The sequence below is a fragment of the Capra hircus genome, chromosome 18, assembly GCF_001704415.2.
Source record: "Capra hircus breed San Clemente chromosome 18, ASM170441v1, whole genome shotgun sequence".
NCBI lineage: Eukaryota > Metazoa > Chordata > Mammalia > Artiodactyla > Bovidae > Capra > Capra hircus.
Window position 1 is genome coordinate 26,266,742 of NC_030825.1, and position 17,332 is coordinate 26,284,073.

The 17,332-nt window shown below is 54.6% G+C and overlaps 1 protein-coding gene across 5 annotated transcripts in view; it reads left to right on the top strand.

The window, feature by feature from the left end:
* Positions 10,899 to 17,332, top strand: part of SLC12A3 (solute carrier family 12 member 3) — a 46,099-nt gene continuing 39,665 nt past the window's right edge. For 4 of the 5 annotated variants that reach the window (XM_018062024.1, XM_018062020.1, XM_018062022.1 and 1 more), the window contains exons 1-8: positions 10,904 to 11,212; positions 11,656 to 11,802; positions 13,201 to 13,276; positions 13,950 to 14,045; positions 14,347 to 14,486; positions 14,867 to 14,977; positions 16,003 to 16,114; positions 17,026 to 17,156. In XM_018062024.1, coding sequence (XP_017917513.1) covers positions 10,931 to 11,212; positions 11,656 to 11,802; positions 13,201 to 13,276; positions 13,950 to 14,045; positions 14,347 to 14,486; positions 14,867 to 14,977; positions 16,003 to 16,114; positions 17,026 to 17,156 — 1,095 coding nt within the window. In that variant the 5' untranslated portion in view covers positions 10,904 to 10,930. Of the gene's footprint in view, positions 11,213 to 11,655; positions 11,803 to 13,200; positions 13,277 to 13,949; positions 14,046 to 14,346; positions 14,487 to 14,866; positions 14,978 to 16,002; positions 16,115 to 17,025; positions 17,157 to 17,332 lie in introns of all 5 variants that reach the window. The other variant, XM_018062021.1, reaches the window with a different exon arrangement.

Consider the following 17,332-nt stretch of genomic DNA (forward strand, 5'->3'; position numbering starts at 1 on the left):
TTGGCGCACTATCTGTCCTCCCTGTTGCCTTTGCCTTTGGGGTCCTTGAGATTCTGGGGAGGGTGGAAGAGTTGCCTCAAACAGTGGCTTCTGTTTGAGCAGGAAGTGGGGGAGCACACGATCCCAGAGGGGACTTCTAACAGAGAAACAGACACATCGTAGCCTCTTGGGTGGCCCCAGCAGAGCCAGCCTAGGCAGGCCCCTTCATCTGCACCAGATTTAGCCAATAAAAATACAGGCTACCTGGTTATATTTGAATTTCAGATAAACAACCAATAGTTCTCTAAGTTTGTCCCAGTTTTATCTGGCTACCCTATTCAGGCTTGCCTCTGCGGGCATCTGCTGTGCAGAGGCTTCCAGGCTTGGCACAGGCTGCCAGGAGCTCTCCAGCTAAATCGATGGCCCTGATTTGTTGCACTGTTTGTGCCTCTGTGGGCAGCGGAAATGACAGCTACACAGTCACTTGAGAAAGGGCGTGCATGCATACTCGGTCGCTTCAGTCGTGTCCAACTCTGTGACCCCATGGACCCCACCAGGCTCCTCTGTCCGTGGGATGCTCCAGACAAGAATACTGGAGTGGGTTGCCATTTCCTCCAGGGGATCTTCCCTACCCAGGGGTTGAACCCACATTTCTAACATCTGCATTGGCAGGTGGATTCTTTTATCACTGCACCACCTGAGAAAGGGCGGAAACAAGAATTCAGTTCTGAAGAGCCAGGCAAGTTGACTGAGCCCATGTGTGTGGGCCCCCCTTGACCTCAGCTGCTAGCCTCTACTGGGTATTTTTCCACCCGGCATTTCAAGTGTGTATTTTATAAAGGGCGCAAAGAGGCGAAGTACAACCTTTGCTCAGTTGGTCAGTAACTGATGAGAAATGCACGGGGGGAGAATGTTTTGCTTTGTTTACTTGGCTGATCATTTTCCTTTCGTCTTTGCTTTGCTGACACTGTCACTCTGTGTGGTGTTTGTGGGGGGACGGGACGGGGTGGGAGAGAGCTGGTGAATGTGTTCTCATGCTCCTTCCAGTAACTTCTGCATTTACTGTGTTTAGGATGGTTCCTACATCACCACCCCTGTCTGTAGCCGGTAAATTTCCAGAATGTTCTCCCCAAGTGCCCCCTTTGTTCAGTCTTTCAGTGGAGCAGGAACCGCTCTCAGGCTCCCTTCCTGGGGATGTCCTTAGCTGAGGCACAGCCTGGGGCTCCTCAGAAGGCAGCCGAAATGCCTCTTCCCCGTGTCTGGGGTGACCTCACCAGGCCCCTCCTCCACTCCCTGCAAGGAGGACTGAGGCCTGCCGGGCCCCTGGGTCTGCAAAGCCCCCAGGGTTTCTGTAAGTACAAGACTTCCAGCTCTGAAGTCTCGCTGTCCCCCCACCAGCTTTGGAGTTAAGTTCCCTGGCTAGGGATCTGAGGAGGGTCAGGCTGGAAGCGTGGTGGGACTTAGACCATCCAGAGCATATGTGTGGTAACCCCACATGTGGCATGCATTCTAGGGCTGGGAGCTGTGGAAAGTCTGTGACCATTGGTGTTGGGTGCTCAGTGGAAAGAATTTTAAATGGGGGTTGAGAGCCAGTTATTGGCCTTGGGGGAGGGGATGCAGGATGGGTCTGGTGAGGGGAGAGACTTGGACCTGGTCATGGGACGGGTGACTCCCACTTTCTCGAGCAAATCTGCCTGTGTTTCTGACCGGGAGGGGTTTTCAGGGTCTGGAGCCTGGGCTTCTGTCTGGGGATGTCCAAATGGCTAAGGAGGTCGGGGGTCTTCATCTCTCTCCACCTGGGGTACCTGGCCCTAACGAGAAGCCCTGGAGAGAGGGGCTCCAGCTGCCTTGTGGCCCTAATGTTCTGTCCTTGAAGGGGCCACATGGAAGAGCTGCAGCCCACTCCCTTTGCCTGGGGGCCCTCAGCTTGTTCTGGTCCCCGAGGCCTAGGGGAGGCCGCTTCCTGATGAGTCACCCAGAAATCTGGGCCTCATCCAAGTGCCCCCGACCCTGTGTAGGGCCCAGTGGTCTCTTCTGGGCTCTGCAGCACCTCCTGGAGCCAGGGGCTGTTGAGGAGCAGGGCCAGATGAAGAGTTGGCCGCTGCTGTGAAGTATAGCCCTGTTCATACAAGTCTCGCAACTGGAGGCTTTTCAGTGGAGTCCTCAGTTAAAATACTTATAAAAGCCACCCAGGTGGCAAGGAAAGAGGACCAGGTTAGGGCCACTGGTCACCCCCGGGTTGGGGCCCCAGGTCTCCATAGAAGCCCCAGGGAGCACAGGGAAGCAGGACTGACAGTGGGCCGCGAGGCCTGGAGCTGGGGCTGCACGCGGCAGCGCTGCTCTTCCTGGGAAGACCTTTTCCTTGGGGCAAGTCTCCTCGGCTGCTGCAGATGCCTCGCTCTCCTACAGGGCCAGCCTGATGTTCAGGCTTGAAGGCTCTCCAAGCACAGAGCCCTAGATGAAACAAGCCCACCAGGCCTCAAGACCCAGCATTTTCAAGAGACATAAATCTTGGAGGTGGCCAGAAAGTCCGGCTAAAATCCTCCTTTCACAATCTGGTAATCATGTGACTGAGGGCAGATTATTGACTGCTGCAAACTAGATTGCTCAGGTATGAAGCAGGGGTCCAGTTGCTATTCCATCAGGCTAATGAGAAGGTGAAGTTAATTTCTAGAAATCGCTGACCTAGTGCCTGACACACTCTGGGCCTCAAGGTTAATTTTGGCCACTCTGCTACCAACCTTTAGTTGGGGCTCTGAAGCTAGGGGCTCCTCTACCATTTGGCTTCTGCCCTTCACAACAGGTTTTTCACATGGGTGCAGGGTGGAATCAGTTATCCCCACCCTGGTGATAGCTTTTTTTTTTTTTAACAAGAAGACAGGGTTAAAATTAGTAAGCCAAAATTTTGCTACTAGGGGACAGACCTTGGCATGTCAAGTTCAACTTGTGATTCCTGTTGATTCAGTGACTGCTAAATGGATAACGCAATTCAGCGAATGTTTGAGCATCTGTGCTGTTTCAGGCATTATTCTAGGTGCTGGAGACACAGAGCTGAGATGAATCGACATCCCTGCCCTCAAGGAGCTTACCTTTTACTGAGGTGAGACCTACAGGAAAGGGCCTCTTCTGCCCCCACTCCCTACCCCCACCCTATGCTAACTCAAGAGCTTAAAGCCCTGCAGCACCTACCAAGGACCTGGGGCCAAGAGCTATGTGGTGATTTTTGAGATTGATTTGCAGCCACTCTTGTGTAAGCTCATGGTGTGGTTAGGGAAAGAGAGGTAGTTATGTGTACCCACAGACACCATAATAGAACAGGAAGCCTTTTGGAAATGCCACAAGAAAGGGCCAAGCAAAGATCAGAGGCAGGGTTTCCTGTGGCCGGGGGATGCAGGAGCCATCTGCACGACCAGGATCCAAACCCACAGACTTGTGGGGGCTGGGGGGTGGGACGGCATGGTTGGGGGCGGCCATCCTGCCAGCCCAGAATGGTAACAGTGAGCTCCACTCCAGCTCCCCCTGGGGCCCCAGCATCTCCTGCTACTGTTAATCTCTCTCGTGACCTTGAAGCTGGGGAGACAGCAGGACTCAGGGGAGCTGAGGGGTTCTGAAGCCAGGTGGAGACCTGCCAGAGGTCGCAGGCCTCGTGTTCAGCCCTTCCTGTTGGAGCAGAAACCTGATTGTGGGGCATCCACCTTGTCCAAGAGGTGAGTACGTGGGGTTTGCACCTGGGGTGTGTAGTCCATCAGGCAGAGCGATGAGGGACGGTCTGATGGGGGACACACACTTACCTGTACAAATCAGTAACTGTACAGGTGTCTGTTGGTCTTAGGCAAGGAACCCAAAGGGCTGATAGCCTACTTATGTATTCATGAATCTACCCAGGAAAAGAAAACATTTTAAAATCTGTTTACAACAGGAAAGATTATTTTTAAGAAACCCTAAGTCAGCATTATCTTTATTAAGAAAAGCCAGATTTTGTGCTGTACACAGCCTTAGTCAACACATCTTTCTGCGGCTTTCGGCCCCAACACTGCCATTCGCAACCCTGGCTATGTATTAGAATCACCTGGGGAGCTTTCAAAAACACTGATTTCCAAGCCCCTGCCCCCTGAGTTTCTGACATAATTGGTCTCTGGAGGGGCCCAGGTACTGATTGGGTTGTTAAAGCTCCCCAGGTGATTTTCATGTCCTGAGTCAAGAACAGGGTCAAGACCTTTGTTCTGACTGGAAGCAGGGGGTGAAGGAGGCCTCTGGGCCCGTCTAAATGTGGACTCCCCCTCCCCACTCCTCAAGGAAGGCTGTCAATAAATCAGAGTGTCAGAGATGCACTAAACAGGGAGATGAAAATTCTAACTAGTTAGGAAAAACACGTACCATACCTACGGCCCCTTGGGTCATCTAGCCCACTGTGTACCCACCAGTGTCAAAGCCAGTTGTCCAGGATGGTTCTTGGTGGTGGTTCATCAATTAAAAATGGCACCAGTTGAAGTGCATTATTGTTGGGGTGGGTGGCAAGGGGGTGAAAGAATCAGAGGGGCTGGCAGTGTCCCATTTCCCAGTAAATCACAAGTGAAAGACCGTCTGATAGCTCTGGTTGAATCCCTGGGCCCTCATCCAGGCTTCTCTTTCCCAGTGTCCCCCTGCCCCCAGCCTCCCGTGTCCACCTCTGGGGGGCACTAGTCTTACCAGGCTCACTAGGAGCCTCTCCAGCGTGCTTAGTGCTGCTGCTAGCTAAGCTTCCAGGGAGTGAGAACCCGAGGTCTGCTCCACATGCAGCCCTCCTGCTGGGGGGCTCCACACCCAGGGCACCTGCACCAGGCCTGAGGGGCCCCGTCTGGAGAACAGACTCCCCTTGCATCCAGCCTCGATGCAAGTGTCATCTTGCCTCTGAAACCTGGGTGACCGCCCACAGAAGAGCCTTTGGGATATATATTAAGGAGGTCAGTAGCTTATTTCAAGTCTCTGGTAAAGGCGCAATGAGATGACAGGAGTCTCCCTGGGCATCCAGGATCCTCTGTCTGCTCTGTTGAAGCTTGAGTTCTGATGAATGCAAACCACCAAAGCCAACTCTCTGGGTTTCCACCTTCTGATCCTGAGCACCTCTTCCCCTCAACTCCTCCTAATGCCCTGTTTTGTCTGTTAATAAATTTTAGCACCTGCCCTTACTAAAAAGCATCCCCTTAAATAGTCAAGGGTGAGTTGGTTTTCCCCCACCTTTCTTTTCTGGTAGCTGAAGAGCTGGAGGAGGGGTGGGGGGCAGAATACATATATATATTTGCAGAACTTTGTTGATGTCTTCTGAAATGCTTCTTGCACAAGTTCCCTCTCTCGATCAGCAAAACACTCATTGACTGAGAAGAGTTACCCATTTGACAGATGGTGAAACTAAGGCACACAGGCCTGAGGTCATGAGGTAGGTGGTGCAGAGCCAGGTGGTCCAGGCCTCCCTTGACTCCTATCCTTCTCCCTCTCCCCATGTGTCCATGGCTGGGCCCAGCTTGGGGGAGGGGGTGGGGGGCAAGCTGAGCTAGTACAGCGGTTCCATGATTCCAGGGCCCCTGGTCCCAGCTCCAGGATCAGGTCCTCTGAGAGACTCCTAAGCTTCAAAAGACGCCACTGAAGAGGATTCCAATGAGAAATGTACCCGTGGAATTCAAGATTGAGCACAATGACCACATGTCTCCTCTATTGCTTTTAAGAAAGGTACAAAGGTTTATAGGAAAGTTAGAAAAACTAAAGTTGTGTTTAACAGTGAAAGGCTAGGGGTAGGAAAAACAATGGGATTGGTCTCTTGGAGGACACACTGGCAGAGTCATTGGGTTGAAGACCTAGTGGTCGTATGCCTGTGACTACAGGACCAAGTTTCTATTAGAATCACTGCTTCGGTTTGTGTTGATGCAGCAGGAATGTGCTCAAGCCATTCTCATTTGGGCAGCTTTTCCAAGCTTGGGTTGGGGGGGGATGATGGGTTGAGGGAGATTTATTTTCTTTATGAGGAAAGAGAGAGGGGAGAAAACGAAATCTCACTCTTTATCAGATAGTGACTGCTGATTATAGTTCTACTTTTTGCCTGGGCTGCCAGGAAGCTCCGGGCTAACATGGCACTCTCCCTCCTTAAATGATTGCTTTTTTCTAACTGTGGTATTTCATACATCCTGCTCCATCATCATCCCAGCCAGAGGAAGGCATCCCTTCTATGAAGCCTTGTAGTGTTTTATCCAGGGGTTTATGCCTTTATGCCTCGGTTTGTGGCTGTTACCTCCTCTGAAGAACTACATGATACTTGAGAGCAGTATCTCTGTGTATCCTCCAAAATACCTGGACTGAGTCTAATACATCATTAATACCTGCCATTACTTGTGGAGTGAATGTTGGATAGATTTTTTTTTTTTAAGTAAGACTAACCATGAAGAAAAAGGAACCAGAATTTGTTCCTTTAATACCAAAACTATCTTAATCATCAAACATGTTTCCCTTTTGCTTTAGCTGCCAGTAGCTTCAAGATAATTCAGTGTTCAACTGCTATTACACTGTCTGGATAGAAAGACCAGAATTACAGTAGACACACTTAAGTTATTTGCAGGGCCCAAGAGAAACCCCAGGTTTCGTGGTTCTGGTTGCTGGAGAGGTTGCAGTCAGCCTGTGGCTTCCAGACCTTTCTGGTGCCTGACCCCTCTGCTGTTTCTCTGCCTTCTGTTTGTCCCCGTTTCCTCACCTCAAGTCTGTGCACCCCTTGGGGGGCAGGGACCCAGCCTCCTTCATTGGCAGCCCTAGGCCTCTGCATGGCACTGGCCCGGGGCAGCCATGGGTCAGGGAGGGCGTCTGCACGGGCCCGTCATCGCTGCCTTGAAGCCTCGGAGCACCAGCCAGAGGAGGAAGCGCGCCGAGTTCTGGTATTGTTGCTGCAGCTGGTGTTGTGAATCAGGCCGACGAGCAGCGCATCCTCTTACCCGGCTATTTCACGACACCAGGGTTGCATCATACCCATCCTCTCCAGGCGAGCCTCGTGGGACCCGGGCGGATGTGGACGTGGGGTGGGGCGGGAGCGGACAGGCTGTGTGTGAAAGATCGTTCTCTTTAGCCCACTGGGTCTCAGTCTGACTGCCCCTCAGGACCACCTGGGGAGCTTTCCGAGAATACTCATGCCAACCCCTCACCCCCTTTGGGCCCCAGGCCCATAGAATCCCTAGTGGGGGCCACAGAGTCAGCATCTGTCAGAGGCTACAGTGAGACGGTGAAGTGTGTGTGCAGTCAGGGCTCGGAGCTGGGCAGTTGTCTGTTCTTGCCTGACTGTTGCCATAACCCCTCCTGGCTCTCCCTCGCCCTGTTCTTCTTCTGGCACTGCTCACACACCATTCATCATGCCCCCCACCAGCTTTCCAGAAGCAGACGAACTCTGATTTCCCCAGGACGAAGGCCAGCCTCCTACCCTGGCATTCGAGTCCTCCTTACCGGGTTTCCCTGCTCAGAAATGACACCACCTTTCCCCACAGAGTCCTCCCTGTTCCTACCTGAATCCGTGTGCTGGTTCTGTTGGCTTTGCCTGAGCATGTATCTCAAGTCCCAGTACTTCTCACAACCTTGTCACCCACAGCTACTGCCCAGCCACCACTTTCACGTACCCACAGTGGCCCCGCTGGGCTAACTCTGCTTCCCTACGTCCAGTCTCCACACAATGGCCAAAGTGACCTTTGAGAAATATAAATCTGCCCATCACATAATAGAACATGAAGCTTCTAACCCCAGATTCTAAGGCCTGGTGTCCCCGCTTCCATGTCTCAAACCCGTCTCCTTCGTCCCTTGGCCATCTTGAAGCCCCAACCACACTCCTACCCCAGGGCCTTTGCTCAGGATCTCTCCTCTGCCTGGAACCCCTGTGCTCACATCTGCTCACTTATGGGTGGCTCCCCGTTATTGTTGGAGCTCAGCTCAAATTTCTCATTCTCAGAGAAGCCTAAGTGCCCCTCCTTTAGAAAAACAACAGCAACAAAAAAACGTTCTCTTCATAACACTTATCACTGAATGTACTGTAATTACTGCTTGTCTCTCTCCCACTAGAATGTGAGCTCCAGGAGGGCAGGGCCTTTGTCTTGTTCCCTGTGGTACCTCCTTTGCCTAGCACATGGCATGGTATGCAGTAGGCACTCAATAAATGTGTGTGACTGGAGAAATAATTGGACCCCTTTCAGCCTCATCTACCACCCCTTCTCCCCTCCGCCTCCCCCCAGTTCCGTGAGCTCTAGTCCCACGGCCTGGTCCCTTCCACTGATCATGCCTTCCTGGGTCCCATGTCCCAGAACCCCCTCCATCCCTGCCTACATCTCCCCTCCCAGCTCTCCTCCCTCCCGGGGCAGCCTCCCTGTTCTACCATCCAGTTGCTGCCATCTCCTTGCTGGTTCATCTGCCAGGCTAGGCTGTGAACACCAGTTCTAATAAAGACTTAGGCGCCTCTGAGGCCGTGAAGACACAGGCCCTCCTGCCCTCACCATTTCAGCCCCCTGTGCCCAGGGAGTTTCCAGCAGTGAGTCTTTTCTGTTCCTTTGTTGCCCCTATTCTCCCTCCTCCGAGAAGCAGGAGAGGACAGGGGCCCTAAATCACCAGCCAGGGGCCCTTGGGTGAGTAAGAGCCGCACTAGCATGGGTGTCGCTTCCGTGTGGCTACTAACGCCAAAGGTTCAGCAAGACCGGGTGACCTGCTCAGAGCCCCGGATCAACTGACAGCCCCCGCGGCCACATCCCAGGGCTTCGCTCAGGGTTCCTGCGACTCCCTCTCCCAGGTCTCAGACCCCTGGAAGGCAGGAGTCATGTGTGACCACGCTGTGCCCCCATCAAGAAGAGTGCCCCTGTGAACATTTCTCAAAGTGATTGATGCCCACTCAAGGGCAGGAAGCCCCTTTCTTGGTGGGTGGGGAGTCTGTGCCTTGGGACAGAGTTCTGACAGTCCCTTCAATTCTCTGACTGGTAAGCCTTTCCTGCTTAAATCCCACCCCATTCCTAGAGAGGTGTAGGGATGGGGGAGGACTATGGGGAAGGCTTCTTGAAACAGCAAATGCTTCCAGTGCTAGGAGGAACCTCGCAGCTGACTCAGGCCTGGGAATGGCGAAGGAGAGAGGAAGTGGCTTTCTCAAGGTCACCCAGCAAAGCGGTGGCCCCTCACTCGGCATGGGCCCCAGGTGCTGCTGGAATCCAGCCACTTCCTCTCCTAAGATCTTAATCAGGAATTTTCCACAGCTGCTCGGGGACACAGTGTGAGGGGGTGTTGGGCAGCTGTGATTTTCACCAGTCAAGTGGCAGTTTAATCAGCTTCTCTTGATGGAGAGGCTGATAAGATCTGTAAGCTCTGCCCTGAGGCCCTATGGGAGGGAAGGAGGAATTGGCAGGTGGGGTGGGGGCTGCAGAGAAGGTGGAAAACTGACCCAGAGTCCTGGCCCTGGAGTCCTCACCACGGAGCCTTCACCCCGCTGGCAGCTGGCGTAGGGAGGAGAGAGGCGGCAGGACAGAAACAGAGAGGCACGGGCTGCTGTGGAGACAAAGCCTCAGCTGAGCCCAGGCACCTCTGGAGCTGGGGTGGGCCTTTGCAGCCGGGGGCAGGGCACCAGGCCTCTGCATCCCACACCCATCATTGGACGAGAGCGCCACGGGGGAGCTCGGCCATAGGCAAGGCCATTCCCATCGGGGCAGACGCCGAGACTCCTCCCAGCAGCTGGGGGGATGTCCTTTTCAGGCAGAGCATCAGGCATCTACCATACTAACTCATCTCTTCAAACCCTGAGCTACTTCTGTGTCATCCCCTATGACTCAAAGTTCAGCTCCCCACCCCGCCTTGGCTTTGGTGTCTCTGGTGACCAGACTGACGCCCTCATGGCCACTGTGCATTCAAAGGCTGACCTCAGGGATGCTGGCAAAACTGGAGGCTGATCTGGCTCAATACTAGGATGGCGCCTGGCCCGCTGCCTGCCGTGGGAGCTGGTTGCTCTTGGGCTGGCCCAGGGTAGGGGGTGAGGGCTGGCTCCTTGGGCTCCACACCCCAGTGGCCCTGTAAGTGGTGTGCAGGGGTCAGTGTCCACTAGTCTTGCAGCCACAAGCCCCAGGGGCTCATTGGTCCCCTGGTGACTGCAGATCACACCTGGTACCTGCAGATCATACCTGGTACCTGCTGAACTCTGCTTGGAGCTGCTGGCACCTAAGGGCGTAAACATTCTGAGATACCTCTGGGAGGATGAATGAGACTAGACTCGGGTCTGAGTAAGAGAGACTAACCTTTTATATATTTGTGTGTGTATTGCTTTAAATGGGGCTTCCCAGGTGGCGCAGCAGTAAAGACTGCCTGCCAATGCAGATTCAAGAGATGGAGGTTTGATCCCTGGGTTGGGAAGATCCCCTCAAGTAGGAAATGGCAACCCATTCTAGTATTCTTGCCTGGAAAATCCCATAAAGGGAGGAGCCTAGAGGGCTATAGCCCAAGGGGTCGCAAAGAGTCGGACACGACTGAGTGAGCACACACACACGTTGTTTTAAATGTCATACCACTCAGCTATTCAAAATGCTAACTAAATAAAACTGACACAAAAAGTTTCTGAGAGGGTCATCAGGCTGTCTCTGGGGTCCCTAACGGGGTCCCTCATAGTGTCCCTGTGGGTCCACTCCTTCCTGGGATTCAGCTGCAGATGTCTGCTGCCCCCAGACTCAGAAGAGCCTCCCTAGGACCCAGGGGCTGGGCCAGCCCCAGCTCCCAGTCCAAGGCCAGTTGCTATCTCTGCGATCAGATGGTGGGCAGGACAGCAATGGACACGTGCTCTGCCTCCCACCCTGTCCAGGGACCTTGCTAACCAGCTGTGGGCGGTTTGGGCCAACCTCCCCGTCTCCTCCCTGCTGTGGGCCCAGCCTATAAAGCCACCCTGCATGTCCCCGCCGACCCTGGCCCCCTCCCCTGATGCCCAGAGCCCACGATGGCAGAGCTGCCAGTGTCCGAGACGCCCAGGGACCCTGCTCTTTGCAGTGGGCGTTTCACCATCAGCACGTTGCTGGGGGGCGAAGAACCCCCCCCACCAGCCGCCTATGACAGCAGCCACCCCAGCCACCTGACCCACGGCAATACCTTCTACAATCGCACCTTTGGCTACAACACTATCGATGTGGTGCCCGCCTACGAGCACTATGCCAACAGCGCCCTGCCCGGCGAGCCCCGAAAGGCCCGGCCCACGCTGGCCGACCTGCACTCCTTCCTTAAGGTAAACACCGTCCCAGAGGAGCAGGCCTTCCTGCTGTGTGACCGCGGCCAGTTACCTGACCTCTCTAAGCCTCAGCTCTGTCATCTGTGTCGTGGGGACACAGAGGGGTCTCCATGGAAGACAACGGTCTTCCTCATGGGCTGAGAGGCCCGTGTGAAATGTGGGCATGGGAGCTGTAAGCCTCTGGGCACCTGTTGTAATGTTTATTGCCCAGTCTTTGGCAACCCAGTCAAGCAAGCTTGACTTCCCAGAGAAGTAATGAGTTCCTAGTAGTTTAGAGAGATTTCACACTTGAAGGAGATGAGGAAAGAAGGGTAGGGAAGGTCTGCAGCAGAGAGGGGGCTTACTAGGTTTGCTGCCTTGGAGGCTGAATGGTGGAGGAGCTAGGGGAGCTGGATTGTCCTGACCCCGGCCTGCCTGACCCATGGTCTCTGGGCTCCCAGCAGGAAGGCAGCCACCTGCATGCCCTCGCCTTTGACAGCCAGCCCAGCCATGAGATGATTGATGGGCTGGTGGAGGATGAGGCAGGTACCAATGGCGAGAAGAACCCCGAGGAGCCCGTGCGCTTTGGCTGGGTCAAAGGGGTGATGGTGAGTGGATGGGTCTTCCAGGAGTGGGGGTTGGGGATACAGAGCTCCATTCAAGCTCAGCTCTGACTCTCATTAGGCAGTGGTCAAAGCAGACCCACGACCCAGTTTCCCCATCTGCAAAGCGATCTCAGATTTTCTCTCCCTTTTTGCTTCCTGACCTCCATTTACCCCCCAGACTGAGGCCTGGCCCTGGGGTGGATCTCTGTTTGACTGCTCCGCTCATCATGTGGCCTGTCCATGCCTCACTTTCTTCATCTGTGAAATCATCAGCATTAAACAAGTTAATAGACACAAAGTGCATGAATCAATGCCTGCCTTGTAGTTATTGGGAGAAACTGCGTTTCCCCCTAAGAGCCATGAGAGGGCAGCACCTAACACACAGCTCCACAACTGTGCTCTCATTCTCCACGATGAGAAGGAGCTGGTTTGCCTGTTAGGTCTCACCGAGATGGCAAACAACCTAATGAACTTGGCTTTGAAAGACTTTATGGGACTTTACAGAGGGGGTCACATGAGGTCTAGGAGAAAGCTTTAGCCTCACTCTGGGAGGCAGGAGGCCTGGGCTCTAACCTTAACTCTTTTAACTCCCTGCAGGCTGTGCCTTTCTCCATCTGAATGGTCACCCCTCCCTCTAGATCCAGCGTCTGGCCTCCCTCCCTCCCTTGGTGCCCAAAGCCTTGTGTGGGCCCCATTCAGTGCCTCAGCACATATGCAGGTCTTTGCCATCTGGCCTAAAATTTTGGGTCACTCTGTTGTACACCTGAAACTAATATAATATTGTAAATCAACTATACCTCAATTTATTAAATTAAATTTAAAATTTTTAAAGACTAAAAGAAAAAAGAAATCTCCAGGACTTGTAATTGCCACCTGTCCCACTCCAAAGACCACCGCATCCCTCCCATGTGGGAATTCCAGCCTCAGCTGTGGTCTCCAGCTTGGCTTTAAATTTGGAAGCTGACATCACAGCAACCTGAGCCCTGACTTCTGCTTGTATGTGGGGCATCAGCTCAGCTGGCATTTGCCAAGTTCTCCGTAAATGCCAGGCTGTGGGCCAACAGCTGGCTACTGGGCCATGACTGGGGCTGGCAGACACAGGACCCTGGGCTTGGAGCGGGGTGAGGGATGATAGACTTGCTGCCCATCCTCAGGCCTCGATGGAAGGAGGGCAGGAGAGTGGTGGGAGGGACAGGTGGGTCTCTGGGTACCCCTCCCCTCCCTGCCCCATAGAACCAGAGAGGCACTGAAGAGGGCACCTGCTCACATGGGTGAAGCAAAGAAAGAGCTCAGGTGTTCCCTAGGTGCTTGATGCCAGGCCATGACTGGGAACAGGGATGTATGTGTTTGATCTTGGGGTACCTGGCCCCCAGGTGGCCTCTGACCCCCCTCTCCTCCCAGATCCGCTGCATGCTCAATATCTGGGGTGTGATTCTCTACCTGCGGCTCCCCTGGATTACCGCCCAAGCGGGCATTGGTGAGTGCTGCCTCTGGGGTGCGGGGGAAGGGGCCTGGTCCTCCCAGTCTTGAACTAGGGTTATGGAGCCCACGGGCCCCTGCAGTGGCCGAGGTCAGGGCAGTGTGGTTGAGGACAGTACGGTCGAGGAGCACTGCATGTGGGCCAGCAGGCCTGGGGGCTCTCCCTGGCTCAGTTTGCCCTCAGGAAGTCAACCTCTTGGAGCCAAATTTATCCCACAGAGCTTCTGGGTTAGGATCTCTAACTGAGGACAGAGCAGCTGCTGGTTCCATAGCATGCTGTGTGACCTTGGACAAGCATTTAACCTCTCTGAGCCTTAGTTTCCTCATTACCAAAATGTGGCAATAATTGTTCCTCTGATGTGCATAAAACTGCAGAGGGTTTGGCACCAGAGATGTTCAGCAAGAGGTAACTATTACTGTATTTCTTATTATTAAAGAAAAAAATACCTCCCTATCCATATGTAAAGATCCTTTACATGTTGCCTTATCAGCTCCCTGGCTGTTCAGAATATACCATGAGGTAGACAGAGACCCATTTCTCAGATGAGAACACTGAGACTCAGAGAAGGAAAGTAACTCAAGTCCCATGGTGAATCGGTTGGCTGGCTCGGGTTTCTCATTCTGGAAATGTTCTGATTGAGTTTGGGGCAATGACTCCCCCACCCCCGCAGTCCTGACCTGGATCATCATCCTGCTCTCGGTCACCGTGACCTCCATCACGGGCCTCTCCATTTCCGCCATCTCTACCAACGGCAAGGTCAAGTCAGGTGGGCCCCACCCCAGCCTCCAGACCTTCCTCTGGTAGGACCCTGAGTCTTCACCCTGGGGGCAGATCTCTGAACCACTCCCTACCCTCCACCCAGGCCCAAATAGAGGATGCTTCTTCTGGTTGCAGATGCAGGCTTTGGGCAGTCTCTCCATACCCACGGGGTGGCCTTGGGTCTCTCCTCCCCCATGGACCACTGGGTCCCACGCTCACCTCCTCTGAGCCTCAGCTCTGCCCACCCCAAGTCCATCCCAGCCAGACGATTCCTCTCATGCCATGGCTCCTGGCTCTGTCCCCTGCAGGTGGCACCTACTTCCTCATCTCCCGGAGTCTTGGCCCAGAGCTAGGCGGCTCCATTGGCCTCATTTTTGCTTTCGCCAATGCCGTGGGCGTGGCCATGCACACCGTGGGCTTCGCAGAGACTGTGCGGGACCTGCTGCAGGTGAGGCAGGGGTGGGAGCCTGGGCAGGGGAAGCCCAGGTGGCCTGCCGCATCCTCCCCCACCCCATTTGTGCCAGGCCTTCCTGCCCCTCTGTCCAGCTTTCCCATCAGGGACCAAAGCCACAGTCTGACCAGGTGACTATGATGATCTCAGCAAATAAAGACTTCCCAGAAACCACCTTCTAGGGTGCGTGTTGCCTTTAGGGCCAAATTGTCCAGGCCTGTGCAGTAGTTGCTACGGAGGACCTGTTGGCAGGGAAGGGGGTTGAGTGTGTGTGTTCCTGCGAGCAGACACCCATAAGTGAGGGGAATCAAGGTGGAGGAGCCTGGAGGGGTGGGGTGTGCGGGGGCGGCACGCAGCCTGGCCTGTCCCCTCCCCAGGAGTACGGCTCGCCCATCGTGGACCCCACCAATGACATCCGCATCATCGGTGTGGCCACCGTCACGGTTCTGCTGGCCATCTCCCTTGCTGGCATGGAGTGGGAGTCCAAGGTGAGGGCAGGAGGTTGGAGAGGGGCCTGGGCAAGGTCAAGTGCAGAAGCCGGAGTCCTGGGACCTGCTCCTGGTTCCGCCTCTGGTGTGTATCAGCTGGGTCCTGAGCTCAGCCGCTGTGACAGAGACCCCAAGGAAGGGAGCCTCAAGCCAGAGTCGTTTGCTCTTCTCTCGTGTGTGTGGCCCCAGGGTGCGGGCGGGGGGGATACCCAGGCTCCTTCCACCCTGTGGCCTCTCCACCCCTGGGGTGCGGCCTTCATCTGCCTGGCCGGTGACGGCCCCCACTTCCCTGGCCACAGCCCAGCCAGCAGCCGCTTCCTCCTCCAGGGGATCTTCCCAACCCAGGGATGGAATCTTGTGTCTCCTGCATTGGCAGGCAGATTTTTCCCACTGCGCCACCAGGGAAGCCCCAGGAAGGGGAAAGGGGGTGGAAAGGAGAAAATCCCTGCCCCCCTTTACTTTTCCAGCCCAGCCTGGAAGTTATACACGTTCCTTCTGCTCACGTCCCACTGGCCGGAATGCGGTCCATAGCCACACCTTACTGCAAGGGGGCCTAGGGGAATGTGAGCATCATCCGGACCTGTGCCCAGCCCCAGATCAGAGGTTCAGAATGAAACGAGGGGAGAGAAGTCGGGCCTTAGCGGCAGGCTTGGCGATCATGGCCCTGTATCCCCTCCTCACCTTCACCCTCTGACCTCCTACTCCACGTCTCCTCCCAGTTACCTGAATGCAGCAAGCTGCTGCTCCTGTCACGCTGCTGCTCCCTTCTCCTCCTCTAGGAACCTGAAGACATCTTCCCAGGCCATCCTCCTAAAGGAGCCCCAACCCAGCCCCCGTGACACCCCCATTCACTCACTAGATTCATCTTCCTTATTTGTCTGCAAGACAGGAGCTTGGCTGCAGCATAATCGGTGTTGAATGAAAGAATGAATGAGAGAGTGAGGGACCTGGGCAAGCTCTTCACCGCTGGGGCTCCCTGAACAGGCAGGGCCAGACTGTCTGACCTCCAGGCTCCTCTCCCCCAGGCCCAGGTGCTCTTCTTCCTCGTCATCATGGTCTCATTTGCCAACTATCTAGTGGGGACGCTGATCCCCCCATCTGAGGAGAAGGCCTCCAAAGGCTTCTTCAGCTACCGAGGTACGTGTGGGTTGGGACCCCGCCTGTGGCTCCAGAGACAGAGACAGTCTGCCCACCAACCTGGCCCATTCTGAGGGCTCCGTTACCTAGCCAAATTTGTGTCCACTTGCCTGTGTGCAGTAAACCCCATCTACTGATGCCAGGTTGTGGTGAGGGAAAGTGCAATGTTCATTGCAGGGCACCAAGCAAAGAGTTCAGGGCAGCTAATGCTTAAAAGTTGGAGAAGGAAATGGCAGCCCACTCCAGTGTTCTTGCCTGGAGAATCCCAGGGACGGGGGAGCCTGGTGGGCTGCCATCTATGAGGTCGCACAGAGTCGGACACGACTGAAGCGACTTAGCAGCAGCAGCAATGCTTAAAAGACCCAAACTCCCTGAAGGCTTTCAGGGAAAGGTTTATAAAGACAGGGAGAGGGAGGGGGCTGTGGGTGCCTAACCAGGTAAGGTGGGTCGGGAGTCAGCATCATCAACCTTCTGGCTCCAGCTGGTCTGGGGTCTGCGTACGTCTGGGCAGCACGCAGTTAACTTCTCCCACCTGCTGGGGGTGTCAGTGGCTGCAGAACAGTTGAAAGGATTTGGCTCAGAATATTATCTACAGCCCTTGCGGCAAAAGAGGAAGTACTTTGTTTAATGGCTAAATTATTATTATTATGTCTTGCTTGACTGTTTTCCATTCTCTCTGCATCTTCTCACTTCTCTGATTAAATTTCTTCTTTGACTAAGGTTTTTTCCCTACCAGACAAAAGGCAGGCAGAGGACGTGGGCAGGGGTCTATTCCGGGAAGGCCTCGTAGGATCCTGCTCGGTTACACGGGGAGGCGCGAGCTGCCATGGGAGCCCCCTGCCTGCTTGCCTGGGCCCAGCAAGGGGTGCCAGACCTTCCAGGAGGCCCTGACTCAGGCCTCATTTTTCCAGCGGACATTTTTGTCCAAAACTTGGTGCCTGAATGGAGAGGCATGGACGGCAGCTTCTTCGGGATGTTTTCCATCTTCTTCCCGTCGGCCACAGGTATCCTGGCAGGAGCCAACATCTCTGGGGACCTCAAGGTGAGCAGGACGTCCATCCCTCCCACTTCCTGCTCCTTCCTCCCAGGATGTCCTACTGGGCTGGGCACTGAGCCCCCAGAGCCAGAGCTTGTAAACTTCAGCTCAACTCAATCCAGAGCAGCCCAAATCCATCCTGTTCAGCCCATTCAGTTCCAAGGGCGTTTACTGGCACCACC